Source organism: Sparus aurata, chromosome 5, assembly GCF_900880675.1.
Source record: "Sparus aurata chromosome 5, fSpaAur1.1, whole genome shotgun sequence".
Classification (NCBI taxonomy): domain Eukaryota; kingdom Metazoa; phylum Chordata; class Actinopteri; order Spariformes; family Sparidae; genus Sparus; species Sparus aurata.
Window position 1 is genome coordinate 5572729 of NC_044191.1, and position 17168 is coordinate 5589896.

The following is a 17168-nucleotide window of genomic DNA, read 5'->3' on the forward strand; positions in this document are numbered from 1 at the left end:
AGCCTCCCTCGGGATCTGGTCAAAGCTCTCCCGGAGGTGGGAGTTAAAGATCTCCCTGGCAGAGGGTTCTGCCAGACGTTCCCAGCAGACCCTCACGATACGTTTGGGTCTGCCAGGTCTGTCCAGCTTCCTCCCCCGCCAGCGGATCCAACTCACGACCAGGTGGTGATCAGTTGACAGCTCAGCCCCTCTCTTCACCCGAGTGTCCAAGACATACGGCCGGAGGTCAGATGACACGACCACAAAGTCGATCATTGATCTCCGGCCTAGGGTGTCCTGGTGCCAAGTGCACATATGGACACCCTTATGCTTGAACATGGTGTTTGTTATGGACAAACTGTGACTAGCACAGAAGTCCAGTAACAAAACACCACTCGGGTTCAGATCGGGGAGGCCGTTCCTCCCAATCACACCCCTCCAGGTAACACTGTCATCGCCCACGTGGGCGTTGAAGTCCCCCAGGAGAACGACGGAGTCCCCGGTTTGAGCACTCTCCAGTACCCCTCCCAGGGACTCCAAGAAGGCCGGGTACTCTGCACCGCTGTTCGGCCCATAAGCCGAAACAACGGTGAGAGTCCTATCCCCGACCCAAAGGCGCAGGGAAACGACCCTCTCGCTCACCGGGGAGAACTCCAACACATGGCGGCTGAGCTGGGGGGCTATAAGCAAGCCCACACCAGCTCGCCGCCTCTTGCCGCGGGCAACTCCAGAGTAGAAGAGAGTCCAGCCTCTCTCAAGGAGTTGGGTTCCAGAGCCCAGGCTGTGCGTGGAGGTGAGCCCGACTATTTCTAGCCGGTACCGCTCAACCTCCCGCACCAGCTCAGGCTCTTTCCCCCCCAGTGAGGTGACATTCCATGTCCCCATGGCTAGAGTCACCATCCGGGGATTGGGCCGACGGGGCCCCCGCCGACGACCGCCACCCATATCCCTCTGCACCGGCCCCTTCTGAACCCTCCCGCGAGTGGTGAGCCCACGGGAGGGCTAAAAATTAACCATAACTAGTAATTCCTTTCACCATAAATTTTAATTTCGCTCAATTTAGCCCAATTCTTGAAAAGCTAATGTTGTACTAACGTTTACCCCTGAGGAGTTTGAAAAAGTTTGTCATTTTTTCACAGAGCCTTAGTGGCTCATTGGGAAGTAGTCACCTGGGTTTCATGTCATTCAGACAGACCAATGTGGAAATATGCAACACTTCGTTTTTTGAGCAAAATGTACAGGAAGTTGTTATTTAATAACTTGAGTATTGTTTGGAATATCAAAATTATTTTAATAACTTTTTGTCAGGAGGGTCCACAGATGCTGTGTGCAAAGTTTGGTGCAAATCGGTGAAATCACCTGGGAGAAGTTCGAAAAAGTAGGTTTGCGACATTTGGAAATAGGTGAAATGGCCTAGGAGGAGTTTGAAAAAGTTTGTCATTTTTTCACAAAGCCTTAGTGGCTCATGGGGAAGTAGTCACCTGGGTTTCATGTCATTCAGACAGACCAATGTGGAAATATGCAGCACTTCGTTTTTTGAGCAAAATGTACAGGAAGTTGTTATTTAATAACTTGAGTATTGTTTGGAATGTCAAAATTATTATTATTTTTTTGAGGCATAGACACCTTTATTTGACAGTGGATAGGTCAGAAAGGGGAGAGAGATGGGGGGCTGACATGCAGTACAGGTCCTCCAGCCGGATTCAAACGGGGGTCCACTGCGTTTGTGGCATGCGCTCTAACCACTGGACTACTTACGTGCCATCAAAATTATTTTAATAACTTTTTGTCAGGAGGGTCCACAGATGCTGTGTGCAAAGTTTGGTGCAAATCGGTGAAATCACCTGGGAGAAGTTCGAAAAAGTAGGTTTGCACATATGGCGAATTTGTGGAAAAAAAACAGTAGGCGGAAATGGGCGTGGCCTATATCACGAGATTCAGCACAATTCAGTGAACACGTGCATAAGGTTTTTGAATGTGTGACAAAGTATATGTGAGTTATAAGCCAAAACACACGTTCCTTGATTATAGCGCCATCTAGTGGTGGAAATTGAGGATAACAATAGATTATGACATTTTTGGGCAGGTGTGATGTATATTACGAGTTTGGTGAGTTTTGGGGTATGTTCGGGCAGTGAAAAATGCGATCAGTTGGGACGAAAAAGTCATCATTCGAAAAACAATAGGTCGAGACCTGCTTGGGCCCTAATAAGAAAGAATTCCTACAGATACAATAGGTCCTCGCAGGTTGCGAGCTGCTCGGGCCCTAAAAATAGAATTTGAGTCTCACTCCCCCGACACTTTAGGGAGTATCAGCGGTGCAACCAGGGCAACTGCACCGGGGCCCAGACGCCATCAGGGGCCCATGAAGGATGAGGGGGGTCTAGAACATGCGTGGGTGGGGCTCCTGGGCCTCTGTAGCTTCTCATAGGGCCATTGAGCTAGGTATTCTTTAGACAGACAAGCCACTAGGCCAATCTTCACCTCTCAGCTGTGTCTGCAGCTTAGCACTGTGGGCCAAGCCGATGCATGTCTCTCTTCCCGGGCTGGGAGAGTTATCATAAGCCGTTTTAATACAGGGCAGCAAGCCGCCAATTTGGCCGTCCTTTTTGCGGCTAGGTCCGCGGATTTAGACAGAGGGCAGTAAATTGGGGGTCTGTTTTGGTCCACCAAATTGCCGCCTCGGAGGGTACACTTATTTCCGCTCCATTGCTATCTAAATCCGAGACGCCAATGTGCCGGCAACTGCGTGAGATGGGCGGAGGTGTCGATGACCTGCTCTGTTGTGCAACACACAGCTGGGGAGTTTTAAAACCAGGAAACAGCTAATCCCAGCAGTCAGTCCATCACTTCACCTGTGGATATCAAGATGAGCAACTGGACAGCCGCTGAGATCCAGGAAATGCTAGCGTCTCCTCGGTCTCTGTAGCTGTTTGGTTGTGTCTGCTTGTTGTTGTAGCGGCAACCTACGAACAGTCGCTACTTTCAAATTAAAAGCCCCCCGCTAAGAACCCAGTTCTAAACACAATGGGGTGCAATGTAAAGCTCTTATTTTGAAGACAAATTGGTTGTCACTGTTCACTGCCCAACTTCGTGCTTAACGTCATGTCACAAGTTTACACCTACCCCAGTGGCGGCCAAGTGGCGGCTTTTGGAAAGGAGGAATATTACACCTGTTTTAGAAAGACAGGGTGGCACTTTGACGCCTTTACCTACCACTCCTAAATGAATGTAGAGGAAACACTGAGAATGCTGCAACACTGTTTTGTTGTGAAGATTCAGAAGTGTTTTGAGGACCACCAATCTTCACCTGACTTTCAATCAGCATGGACATGAGTAGATAATGACTGAATTTTCATTTTTTGGAGAACTTTAAGCATTGCATTAAAACTTAAGTAACTCAATAATAATAATAATGATAATAATAATAATAATAATAATAATAATAATAATTAAAACTGCAAGCAGTGATGAACGGGCCCTCGCAGTCCGCGCGCACGTCGGGGCGTGCTGCTGTCGACGCACGCCGCCGTGGGGCTACCCCCACAACACCTTCCATTTCAGTTTTTCCTACGATTTGGTGGGCTGTTCCTCCTGTCGGTAATAAAGAATGTCTGAAAAGGCTAGAAAGCTGAATGCAGTATTTTATTATCGTTGGAATAAGCAGAATAATGTCCAACATAACACTAGCAGAGGCAAAGTATGCGAAACAGCACGATGGCTTGACATACTGACTGTTAACTACAGATGTGTTCTGTGTTATTTGACCAAAGAAATCACTCAGTCGTTTCAAATCTCAGGGGAAGCCACTGCGTTCATCGCGGAAAAGTTGGGCAGAATCACAACTACAGACATCTTGTTGTGTGCCACATTGACAGGGCAGACCCAACACACAAATGGCTTTCTTATCAAACTGGCTTATTTAAAAATTGTGTGCTGTGGCTTACTACCGCTGACTTATCTATTATGTGGCTCTAAACATTACCCTTCTATTATGCCATATTGTTATGTGCAATTTAGACAAAACTACCTGCAAATGCCATGTACATCTGACTATGTTTGTCATCACTGCACATAAATGAGTGTAGAATAATGCTTCACTTGCCTTCTTTCAAAAATGTATTTATGGCTGTCTATCAGTGTCAAGCTTTTGATCTAAGTTCTGCTTTGTTTGCTAGTTTTTATTCCAAGAAGTGCGTGCTGCCACCTTTTGAAGTTTCAGTAAAATCTGATGAATATGCGGCTGCCTTACTGGAATTGAATGGAATCATTCAGAGGTTATCTAGATAGGATACATGTGCCTTGAAAGACAACAGTGCCATCTAGTGGCGACTTGTATCACGTACACCATAAATTCATGTGCTTCTAAGCAAAATAGACCACTTCCTGTTGGACTGAGAGTGTGGGTGTAAGTGAGTCATTTGTGCGTCTTGTCATAACACACATGCGTGCCAAATTTCATTCATGTACATGCATGTAGGGCGCCAAAATTGACCGCGATAAAACTTACTTCATGTTTCCAGTGGGTTTCCAGTGGGTGGCGCTATGGATATGACACAGTATTGATGCAAAGATCTATTCAGGGCGACTCCCTCTAGATTCCCTCTAGATTTGGCCGAGCTAGGAAATAGTATGGAGGAGTTATCAGGACTTGATGCTTCATGGCGAAGGACTGTTATGGCGGGCTCTGCAACTGCCAGCAGGAATGACGTAGGATAAAGATTTCAATAACTTTTCATCTTCAATGTCAGAGGATGCTACTGAGTGACTTTGAAGTCTGTGGTGTTACATCTGTAGGAGGAGATAATTTAAGTACGAAGATTGGCATAATTCAACATGGCGGCCAAAAGCAAAATGGCAGACTAATTATTGACGCTGAGATTTGTTCGGGGAGACAGCCTCTACAGTTACGTGCAGTTTGGTGTGGATAGGACATTGTATGTTGAAGTTATAAAGCCTCGATGCTTGACGGCGTGAGGACAAAATGGTTTCCACCGCACTGCCAACTTAACCTTGGCGCAGCTGAATGATTTCCATAACTTTTGTTCTTCGAGGCATGAAGAAAATTACTGAGTTAATTTGAAGACTGTGGTGTTTAAGCTCTAGGACAAGATAATTTTCAAAGTAGGCATGATTTGGACAAAAACGCCGCCACACATCTAAATGACTGCCTTCCTGTTGGACTGACACTAGGAGTCCAAATGGGTTTTTTGTGCGTCCGGTCATGAGGAATATGCGTACCAATTTTCGTCCTTCTATGTTACAAGTAGGAGGCGGGGCATCACAATAGGGGGCGCTACAGAGCCCACGCGTCACGGCCACGCCCCTTGACTACACAGATCTCATCAGGGCGACTCCCTCTGCATTCCTGAGAGATTTGGCCGAGATAAGACATTGTATGAAGAAGTTATGAGGACACGATGCTTTACGGCGAAGGATTTGAATTGACCGCTCCACTGTGGCCAGCAGGTATGACGTAGGATAAAGATTTCCATAACTTTTCATCTTCAAGGTCAGAGGATGCTACTGAGTGACTTTGAAGTCGGTGGTGTTACATCTGTAGGAGGAGATAATTTAAGTAGGAAGATTGTCAATATTTCAAAATGGCGGCCAAAAGCAAAATGGCAGACTAAGTATTGATGCTGAGATTTGTTCGGGGAGACAGCCTCTACAGTTACGAGCAGTTTGGTGTGGATAGGAAATTGTATGTTGAAGTTATAAAGCCTCGATGCTTGACGGCGTGAAGAAAAAATGGTTTCCACCGCACCGCCCACTAAAGTTTGGCGCAGCTGAATGATTTCCATAACTTTTGTTCTTCAAGGCATGAAGAAAATTACTGCGTTAATTTGAAGACTGCGGTGTTTAAGCTCAAGGACAAGATAATTTTCAAAGTAGGCATGAATTGGACAAAAACGCCACCACACATCTAAATGGCTGCCTTCCTGTTGGAGTGACAGTATGGGCCCCCCAGACTTTTTTGTGCGTCTGCTCATGAGGAATCTGCGTATTGAATTCTTCTACGCACTTGTGGGAGGCGGGGATGAACATTAGGGGGCGCTACAGAGCCCGCAGGTCACGACCACGCCCAATGACAATGCAGGATCGCAATTTTCGCCAGATGTCACATATATTCCAAATTTGGTGAGTTTTTGGGTATGTTCAGGCATCCAAAATTGCATTCAAACTTGGAGAAGAAAATTTCTGTCTTTCCAATAACAATAGGGACCTCACAGGTCGATGACCTGCTCGGGCCCTAATAATAAAAGACTTGAGTGGGACAGTTGATTATTTTACATTGTGGTCTGTCACTGAAGTCCACGTCACTCAGCTTTATTACCATGTCTCTACACACTCCGACACAGCAGGTGGCGGTACGCATATTTAATATAGGTTTTCAATCCGCCAATAACCACAAAGAAGAGGGTGCGCTGTTGTGGAGAAACCACAGAAGAAGACAAGTATCCCAGCGTACACTGCGGCTGAGTCTTAGGTTACCAAACAGCTACTTGGGCAGCAGCTTGGGCCCTGAATGTGAGTTTATCGGCGTGAATCAGACTGTGTGGCCGTCACCCTCTGAAGGATGAGCCTGCGGACCCTCCTGAGCTCCTCTGCCTTGATCGCCATGTTAGGGCTCGGCTATGGGATGTGGGCTTTGATATCTCCCGGAGAAGAGAGACGGAGAGAGCTCGTCAAGGTGATTCATTCAGCTCGATGGTTTTATTCAGTGCACAGACAAACTAAGTGCTTGAAAAACTCAACTATATAACGAGCTAGTAACTTAGCGAGTGCTGTTGAGTCATGTTTGTGTCTCGAGTGTGACAGGAAGTCCCCCACCAAACTGTAACCTCCTGTCTGATGTCTTCACATGTGTCGTCAGTTCTTGTCTTTTAGGCTACGTTCACACTGCAGTTACAAGTGACCTGAATCCGATTTTTTCGCTTATATGTGACCCATATCTGATTTGCTTTTGACAGTCAGTCAGTGCGTTTACATGACACTCAAGAAAACCGAATTACTGCGTTAGTCTGACTATGATCGGATTTTTAAGATGCATGTATACACCTTTGTCTGACTAAAATCGGACCGGATCGGATTTCTCATAGTCGAATTACACCACGTAGATTATTCGATTGAAAGTCGCACTACTCCTGCATGTATACGTTTCCAGCGGATCGGATCGGATTTTGCGTTCTGCGCAGGCGCGAGATTTTTCCCCGGGGCCGTGAGCCGGAAGTAGACGGACGGCGGCGGCGGCGTCTTTCCTCCGAAATCACCGCAAGAAAGAGCGCCATTGTACACCTAGTTTGTGTAATTATCATGTACACCACATACGAAGTGTACAAAGATGTAGCTTCGTCTCGCTCTTCGTACGCCATCTTTCTTGAATGCCAAGGCAGCTGGTGACGTAAAGAGGTCAGCCGGAGGTGGCCCCGTTAACACTAGTTGAAATGGGTACAGCGCCACCTAGCGTACCGGGGTATGACATGCTTTCGGCCAGTAATTCGATTTTCTTACCGGCATGTATCCACCTGTTTCCTCGGGAGCCTATGGGGGCTGCCATGACAGATAACTACTTCCGCCGGCGGTTTTCTGTTTCCTGTTGCCTTGCAACTGCATGATGGCCGCTGCTGCTAAGCTAGCCCTAAACAACTAGCGTTAGGTCATAAGTGCTAAATTGTTTTGAAAATGAGCTCAGGTACAACATGTGCCGTTGTTGGTTGCCACAACAATTCATGAAAATTGTTTTTTTCAGAAACGTCTCGTGTAGTACATCAACCACTTAGACAAACTTGTCCTGCCCTGCGCCCTACACGCCATGCTGAGGAAGGAGGAACGGAGACTAGCGCGGCTCGCGGCTTTGACACTAAAATAAATATTTGGGTTTATGAATATCTTCCACAGAATAGCTGCTGCATGACTTTCCTAACCCGGCAACGTCCGAGCAGCCGCCTGTCTCCACGACTTCACTTTCCTTCAGCATTATCCACGCTGTATGTTTAGCTTGATTGACACTCTGGCTGGGCGCTGCTGCCTTCCGAAATAACTCGCTGTGTTTCTTCAACAGTACTTTCCCTATGTTGTTACTGTGCAGGTAGTTGTATGCTTTCTGTGCTTTTGTAACTGCGTAATTCTCCGCCGTCAACATCTTCAGAAAATATAAGATAAGCATTAGACCCATTAGCACGGCATTAGCCCGACGTTAGCGATGTAGCTAACGTCGGGCTAATGCCGTGCTAATGCTTCATGTCATCTGCCCACTCCGTGAGAACTGTCCTCACGACTTATTAAAACATCTGTACTGTGTATCCACCTCCGATTTTTATCCATTCTGTCGCTTTCTTTGTGTTAAAAGCCGGTTTTTAGAGCGAGCATGACAGCTACGTTAGCGTAAACACCAAGGTCAGCCAGTTCAACCGGAAGAGCATAACCGAATACCGCTATGAACCATGGGTAAACTCACGAAGTCAGGAATAAGGTGGATACTCGGATAATTGCAGTTGTCCGATTGAGTAGCATAGTCGAACTATGGTTGTAATCTGACTAAGCTGTGCATGTAAACGCACTGAGTGTGTTTACATGCACAGCTTAGTCAGATTACAGCCATAGTTCGACTATGCTAGTCGAACTATGGCTGTAATCTTTCTTGCGGTGATTTCGTAGGAAAGCCGCCGCCGCCCGTCTACTTCCGGCTCACGGCCCCGGGGAAAAATCTCGCGCCTGCGCAGAACGCAAAATCCGATCCGATCCGCTGGAAACTCATACATGCAGGAGTAATGCGACTTTCAATCGAATAATCTACGTGGTGTAATTCGACTATGAGAAATCCGATCCGGTCCGATTTTAGTCAGACAAAGGTGTATACATGCATCTTAAAAATCCGTTCATAGTCAGACTAACGCAGTAATTCGGTTTTCTTGAGTGTCATGTAAACGCACTGAGTGTGAACAGCACAAGTCGCATTGAATCTGACATTTTCTAATCAGATTCAGGCCACATTTAAATGTGGTACTGAATCGGATACGTATCGGATTTTTTTTTGAATGCGACCGCAATCTGAACAGCCAGGTCGCATTTAATGCGACTTTGACGTCATTCTGACCCGCGCTGCACTGTTTTGTAAATGAATGACAAATAAAGTTGATTGAAAATAAAGTGTGCCACAGGCGGGAGCCACGAACATAATCAAAACAAACATGGAGGACAGCAGTGATCCTGCTCGGTGTAACCAGCCACATCCCGATCCCACCACTCCTGGCTCCGACGCCACATCCAAATACTCCTCTGTACGGATGTTGCCGCTATTGCTCCGCATAGAGCCATCATTAAAATATGAATTTTCTTTCTCCTCTTCCTCCTTCGTGATATCACCCGCTCACAAATTTGCCGGCTGCCGCCACACTGTTTTTAGCATTAAGCCATACAGTCCCACATTACCGGTTGCCGTTGCCACGTTCGCTTCCGTAAACACCGCTGTGGCGTGATGTCATCAATGATCAACTGCGCATGCGGGTCACTTCAGAAGCGTGAGCTGTTCACACAGCAATCCGTAGACAGGCCGCATTTAAAGAGGTAATGTGAACAGCCAAACAAAAAATCGGATTTGAGCAATAAATCGGAATTGTGCATTAAGACCTGCGGTGTGAACGTAGCCTAAGTGGCTTCTTTCTTGCTGAGTGGTCTTACAGTGTCAGTCGGCGCCGGACTAGCATTACTGTAGTAATCTATACTTTTGAACATTTTATTCCAACGGCCGACATTGGGAAATTGTGGCCTGTCGCATATTTATCGGTATTGGCATATAGGTGTGCAGGGGCGTCGCTAGGAGTGCAAAACATCCGGGGCTTTAGCCCCGCACAGTGTTGCCTCAGTTGCCTTCAAAAAGTAATCTGATTACTGATTACTCCTTTAAACTCATTTGAAGCTTGATAGTACTTCGTCACCAGCAGAGAGTGTACAACAAACCTTAATATTCTCATCTTTAGCTGACAGGAACTCAAAATAATGACTATGTTTCCAGCTAGAAAAAGGCATCTCTCTCCTCCCTCCATTGTTGTTGTGTTTGTGTCGCTGCCTGGTACAGGGTTCGTACGGGTGCTTGAAATCCGTGAAAGTGCTTGAATTTTAATGTTGTGTTTTCAAGGTCTGAAAGTGCTTTACATTATAATTCTGTCTTTCACAAACATTTGCATTTCCTACGAAAATACAGTGTGAATGCTGAAGACTGAAGCGAAATCTGCTGAACTTAGTGCCAAAAATGCATAAAAGTATAGGTTGAATGTTTGGGAATTTGCAGAAAAAGCTGAATTTTCCAGTAGCTGGTAAGGCAGAAAAGCTTAAAAGCAATGGGTTTAATGGGCTAACAAAGTTGAACATTTTGATAGCTGAACAGTTTCTCTAGCTGAACATGAAGTTGTATGTTTTGAAGGAGTTGAAAAGGCAGAAACATGAATATCTAAAAAGGCTAAAGAGCTGTAGAGTAACAGGGCTAAAAGAGCTTAAAAAGGTGAAAGAAGGCAAAAAAGGTGAAAAGTTAAAGGCTGACGAGGACCAAAAAAGTTTAAAAATGTGAAAAAGGATGAAAAGCTGTAGAGTAAGAGGGCTGGAGAGGTTAAAAAGGTGAAAACATATGAAAAGCTGTAAAGTAAGAGGGCTGGAAGAGGTTAAAAAGGTGAATAAAGGATGAAAAGCTGCAGAGTAAGAGGGCTGGAAGAGGTTAAAAAGGTGAAAACATATGAAAAGATGTAAAGTAAGAGGGCTGGAAGAGGTTTAAAAGGTGAAAACATAAAAAGCTGTAGAGTAAGAGGGCTGGAAGAGGTTAAAAAGGTGAAAAAATATGAACAGTTGTAGAGTAAGAGGGCTGGAAGAGGTTTAAAAGGTGAAAACATAAAAAGCTGTAGAGTAAGACGGCTGGAAGAGGTTAAAAAGGTGAAAAAAGGATGAAAAGTTAAAAAAGTTTGAGGGTGAAAGAGCTAAAATAGGTGAGAAAAGGATGAAAAGTTAAAAAAGTTTGAGGGTGAAAGAGCTAAAATAGGTTAGAAAAGGATGAAAAGGTAAAAAGATGTAGAGTAAGAGGGTTGGAAGAGGTTAAAAAGGTGAAAAGAATATGAAAATCTGTAGATTAAGAGGGCTGGAAGAGGTCAAAAAGGTGAATAAAGGATGACAAGCAGTAGAGTAAGAGGCCTGGAAGAGGTTAAAAGGTGAAAACATATGAACAGCTGTAGAGTAAGAGGGCGGAATGAGCTTAATAAGGAGAAAAAAAGACTGAAAAGGCCAAAAAGTTCTAGAGTAAGAGGCCTGGAAGAGGTTAAAAGGTGAAAACATACGAAAAGCTGTAGAATAAGAGGGCTGGAAGAGGTTAAAAAGGTGAATAAAGGATGACAAGCAGTAGAGTAAGAGGCCTGGAAGAGGTTAAAAGGTGAAAACATATGAACAGCTGTAGATTAAGAGGGCGGAATGAGCTTAAAAAGGTGAAAAAAAGACTGAAAAGGCCAAAAAGTTGTAGAGTAAGAGGGCAGAAAGAGGTTAAAAAGGTGAAAAAAGGCTGACAGGTGAGAAGTTAAAGGCAGAAAGAGCTTCAAATGGCTGCAGACATGCTGCAGCAGGAGCAGAAACACAGACGAAAATGTCCCCATAGGGAATTAATGGGAAAATGCCCCCCCAAATTCCTGCGATTCTTGAGAAAACTATCATAGGTATCGCCAAAATATGCTATATGGTGAGTAACAGGAGACATTGCTGAACGCACCCATGTTATTTTTATTCCTGTAGAGTGCATAATGAGGGCACAGGAGCGAGAGACAAAACATGCACCGTCTGCAATCCTCCAGAAATTTTGGCTCAAAATTAACATTGCGGCTTATGGGGAACATTCAGGAGTGCTTGTCGCTCTCGGGCTTCTAAATCCAAAACCTTAAGTCCTACAGCTGAAATGAGACCATCAGCTGAAACCCAACAAGATTTCCTACATTTATATGCATATATTGTCTATGTCAAGTACAAGATGTGGGATCCAAATCAAGCTGAAGCAAAAAAAAATCCCATTTTCGGAGCTGCTCCTCACTCTGGGGTGCGGCAGTTGATGATGTCACGCACTCTAGCTCACGCAATACACACCCATTATAAACTCAGAAGACAGGCTTAAAATCCTTCAAACTAAAACTGCGACCATTTCAAAACCGTACAAGATTTTTAAAAACTGAATACAAGGTCAATAGTTCAAGGTTTTGTGATTCATTTAAAGTTTGAATGGTGTCTCTCGCTCAATGTATGAGGAACAAGAAGAGGCTGAAAGTCGATGAGTTTTGAATAGGATTTGAAGCTTTTGCCATCTGCTGCAATGTTAAATGTTTTTTGGTAAAAGCTGAATAGTTGAAAAAGTTGAAAAGTTGAAAAGAAGGAGGTTGAAAGAGCTGAAAAAGCTGAACATTTGAATATTCGAATGGTTTGAATAGCTGAACGTATGCTGAAGTTATAGCAGAATGAAATTTGAAAAAATCCCCATAAGAATGAATGGGGAAAATGTTGCATTAAAAGCTTAATATTTCCAAAAGTACAAAAGATTGAAATGAGAAAAATACAAGCAGTAATGTCCTTAAAAAGCTGAACATTTTGATATTGAAATGGTTTGAATAGCTCAAGATTTGAAGAAGGAGAAGAGTGCTGAAAAACGTACGGAAGCTGGAATAATAATAACTTTAACTAGAAACATTTGCATTTCCTACGAAAATACAGTGTGAATGCTGAAAACTGAAGCGAAATCTGCTGAACGTACTGCCTGAAATGCATAAAACTATAGGCTGAATGGTTGGGATTTTGTAGAAAAAGCAGAATTTTCCAATAGCTGGTAAGGCAGAAAGGCTTAAAAGCAATAGGTTTAATGGGCTAACAAAGTTGAACATTTTGATAGCTGAACATTTACTCTAACTGAACATGAAGTTGTATGTTTGAAGGAGTTGAAAAGGCAGAAACATAAATATCTAAAAAGGTTAAAAAGCTATAGAGTAACAGGGCTGAAAGAGCTTAAAAGGTGAAAGAAGGCAAAAAAGGTGAAAAGTTGAAGGCTGACGAGGACCAAAAAAGTTTAAAAAGGTGAGAAAATATGAATAGTTGTAGAGTAAGAGGGCTGGAAGAGGTTAAAGTGGTGATAACATATGAAAAGCTGTAGAGTAAGAGGGTTGGAAGAGGTTAAAAAGGTGAAAAAAGGATGAAAAGGTAAAAAAGTTTAAGGGTGAAAGAGCTCAAATAGGTGAGAAAAGGATGAAAAGGTGAAAAGATGTAGAGTAAGAGGGTTGGAAGAGGTTAAAAAGGTGAAAAGAATATGAAAATCTGTAGATTAAGAGGGCTGGGAGAGGTTAAAAAGGTGAATAAAGGATGACAAGCAGTAGATTAAGAGGCCTGGAAGAGGTTAAAAGGTGAAAATATATGAACAGCTGTAGAGTCAGAGGGCTGGAAGAGGTTAAAAAGGTGAACAAAGGATGAAAAGCTGCTGAGTAAGAGGGTTGGAAGAGGTTAAAAAGGTGAAAATAGGATGAAAAGGTAAAAAGATGTAGAGTAAGAGGGCTGGAAGAAGTTAAAATGGTGAAAAAAGGTGAAAAGGTTTAAGGGTGTAAGAGCTCAAATAGGCAAGAAAAGGATGAAAAGGTAAAAAGATGTAGAGTAAGAGGGTTGAAAGAGGTTAAAAAGGTGAAAAGAATATGAAAATATGTAGATTAAGAGGGCTGGAAGAGGTTAAAAAGGTGAAAAAAAGGATGAAAAGGTAAAAAAGTTTGAGGGTAAAAGAGCTCAAATAGGTGAGAAAAGGTAAAAAGATGTAGAGTAAGATGGTTGAAAGAGGTTAGAAAGGTGAAAACATGAAAAGCTGTATAGTCAGAGGGCTGGAAAAGGTTAAAAAGGTGAAAACATATGAAAAGCTGTAGAGTAAGAGGGCTGGAAGAGGTTAAAAGGGTGAAAAGAATATGAAAATCTGTAGAGTAAGAGGGCTGGAAGAGGTTAAAAAGGTGAAAAAAGGTAAAAAAGTTAAAGGGTGAAAGAGCTCAAACAGGTGAGAAAAGGATGAAAAGGTAAAAAGACGTAGAGTAAGAGGGTTGGAAGAGGGTAAAAAGGTGAAAACATATGAAAAGCTGTAGATTAAGAGGGCTGGAAGAGGTTAAAAAGGTGAATAAAGGATGATAAGCAGTAGAGTAAGAGGCCTGGAAGAGGTTAAAAGGTGAAAACATATGAACAGCTGTAGAGTAAGAGGGCGGAATGAGCTTAAAAAGGTGAAAAAAAGACAGAAAAGGCCAAAAAGTTGTAGAGTAAGAGGGCAGAAAGAGGTTAAAAAGGTAAAAAAAGGGCTGACAGGTGAGAAGTTAAAGGCAGAAAGAGCTTCAAATGGCTGCAGACATGCTGCAGCAGGAGCAGAAACACAGACGAAAACGTCCCCATAAGGAATGAATGGGAGAATGCCTCCCAAACTCCTGCGATTTTTGGGAAACTGTTTCAGTTATCGCCAAAACATGCTATATGTTGAGTAACAGGAGACATTGCTGAACGCACCCATGTTATTTTTATTTCTGTAGAGTGCATAATGAGGGCACAGGAGCGAGAGACAAAACATGTACCATCTGCGATCCTCCAGAAATTTGGGCTCAAAATTAACATTGCCGCTTATGGGGAACATTCAGGTGTGCTTGTCGCTCTCGGGCTTCTAAATCCAGAACCGTAAATCCTACAGCTGAAATGAGACCATCAGCTGAAACCCAACAAGATTTCCTACATTTATATGCCTATATTGTCTATGTCAAGTACAAGATGTGGGATCCAAATCAAGCTGAAGCAAAAAAAAATCCTGTTTTCGGAGCTGCTCCTCACTCTGGGGTGCGGCAGTTGATGATGTCACGCACTCTAGCTCACGCAATACACACCCATTATAAACTCAGAAGACGGGCTTAAAATCCTTAAAACTAAAACTGCGACCATTTCAAAACCGTACAAGATTTTTAAAAACTGAATACAAGGTCAATAGTTCAAGGCTTTGTGATTCATTTAAAGTTCGAATGGTGTCTCTCACTCAACGTATGAGGAACAAGAAGAGGCTGAAAGTTGATGAGTTTTGAAGAGGATTTGAAGCTTTTCCCATCTGCTGCAATGTTAAATTTTTTTGGGAAAAAGCTGAATAGCTGAAAAAGTTGAAAAGTTGAAAAGTTGAAAAGAAGAAGGTTGAAAGAGCTGAAAAAGGTGAACATTTGAATATTTGAATGGTTTGAATAGCTGAACGTATGCTGAAGTTATAGCAGAATGAAATTTGAAAAAATCCCCATAAGAATGAATGGGCAAAATTTTGCAGAAAAAGCTCAATATTTCTAAAAGTATAAAAGGTAGAAACAAGAAAAATAGACCCCGTAATGTCCTAAAAAGGCTGAACATTTTGATATTTGAATGGTTGAATGGTTTGAAGATTTGAAGGAGGAGTAGCGTGCCAAAAAACGTACGGAAGAAGAATAATAATAAACTTCGGAAGAACAATAGTGTGAATGCTTGCAGCATTCACACTAATAAATTCCAGAAGAACAATAATGTGAATGCTGCATTCACACTAATAAAATCAGTAAGAGAACCGTATTATATGTGGAGATGTTTTCTCCTGGGCTCCGCTGAGCCTCTCTGCTCCTCTCTGCGACCTGCCGGTCTGTGTGTGACCCCGCCCCCTTCGACGACAGACAGCAAGGAGATGACAAAATGCCGGGGGGCTGCCGTTTTAATGAGCGTTGGCTTGAAATTGATAACTACAAACAATGGTTAAGATAAGGACTGAATCAAAGAGTGGCGTCATGCAAGGTCTGCAAAAAAGATTTGTAGATTTGTGCAATGGGAGAGTCTGCGCTCTCCAGTCACATGAAATGTAAGTTAAGATTTTTTGAGTAACTTAGGCCAACGCTGCACATTAACACTTTATGTTAACAGCTAACGTTAGCTAAACCATAACACGCTAAAGAGTAATTGATGCACCATTAATCATGTTAAGTGACCTCGTTAAGTTAGCGTCTGAATGTCTGTGTGTCGTTACACATGCAGCCTGGTAGAAAGATGGCTGAGGAGAAGGTCAAATTTGATGCAATTTGGACTGATGACACGTTCAATATTAACAAACTTTGATGAATAAGCGACCAGCGCTCTGTGTCAGCAGCAGGAGAGATGCTCTGTGCAGCACAGTAACACCAGAGCTGAAAGTGCCAGCGTCAGAAACGGGACTGTTCAGTTTGTCTCTGTAACGTCACACTAGTCACGTGTGAAAAGGAAATGTTCACTTTTCTCCACTTTTCATGACTTACTTCTAATAAAGTAAGATTAGATGGCAAGCCAAGATTTCTTACAGATAGGTGACACATTTTGACAGTGTTGGGCAAGTTACTCCAAACATGTAATGCATTATTTTTTTTAACTTGTTACTGTCATTTCAGTAACTTTATTACATTATAATATTACTGTCTTTGAATAGTAAGGCATTACACCACTTACTTTTAAGTTACTTTCACCAAAATTCATAACCACCACCACTGAAAACAACAGTTTGTGAAGGGTTGGCCATGCTAAACATGAATTTCAGTGTTAAAATTGAAACATTTGGGGTGCACTACCTGTTTCAGTCCCATGAGAAGATTTACATCATCAATATGTGTCAAAACTTTTTGTATGTCAACACCCTGGTATCTATTAATATAAGGGAAAGCTGATTGAACCATACATTTTCTAAAAGCTTATGTCCTCTAGATTTGATTAAACATGCATGATGCATGGACATGTCCCACCTTCCTCTATATATCAGGGACAGTACAGATTCCTATAATGCATCAACATTGTATTGAACATTTTTGAAACACACACATAGATTTTCAATGTAGCCTGAATCTATTCATGGGGCAGAAGCTGGTCATGCATCCCAAAATGTTCGATGTTAACACTCAAATTCAGTTCGGGCAGACCTTTCAAAAGCAGCTGGTTGTGTGAGTGTGTGTGTGTGTAGCCTACATTGTAAGGCCCTTTAGCTAAAGTTTATGAATTTTTTATTTTTTTTTTCTGGATACAGACTGACATGAAACAGATTGACGTTATGTCGCTGTTCTGTTGGCTGTTTATATTATAGTCAGTAGCCCAGCAGCACTAACCTGTTGAGGCAATGATAGCTTACCTTGTTATTGCTAGCCTGGACG

At 43.0% G+C, this 17168-nt stretch overlaps 1 protein-coding gene across 2 annotated transcripts in view; it reads left to right on the forward strand.

Annotated features, from left to right (window-relative positions):
- Nucleotides 1–6403: 6403 nt before the first annotated feature.
- The window catches only part of uqcc3 (ubiquinol-cytochrome c reductase complex assembly factor 3), a 29162-nt gene continuing 18397 nt past the window's right edge, over nucleotides 6404–17168 (forward strand). Inside the window, exon 1 of one of the 2 annotated variants that reach the window (XM_030417833.1) lies at nucleotides 6404–6673. In XM_030417833.1, coding sequence (XP_030273693.1) covers nucleotides 6560–6673 — 114 coding nt within the window. In that variant the 5' untranslated portion in view covers nucleotides 6404–6559. The remainder of the gene's footprint in view (nucleotides 6674–17168) is intronic. The other variant, XR_003984133.1, reaches the window with a different exon arrangement.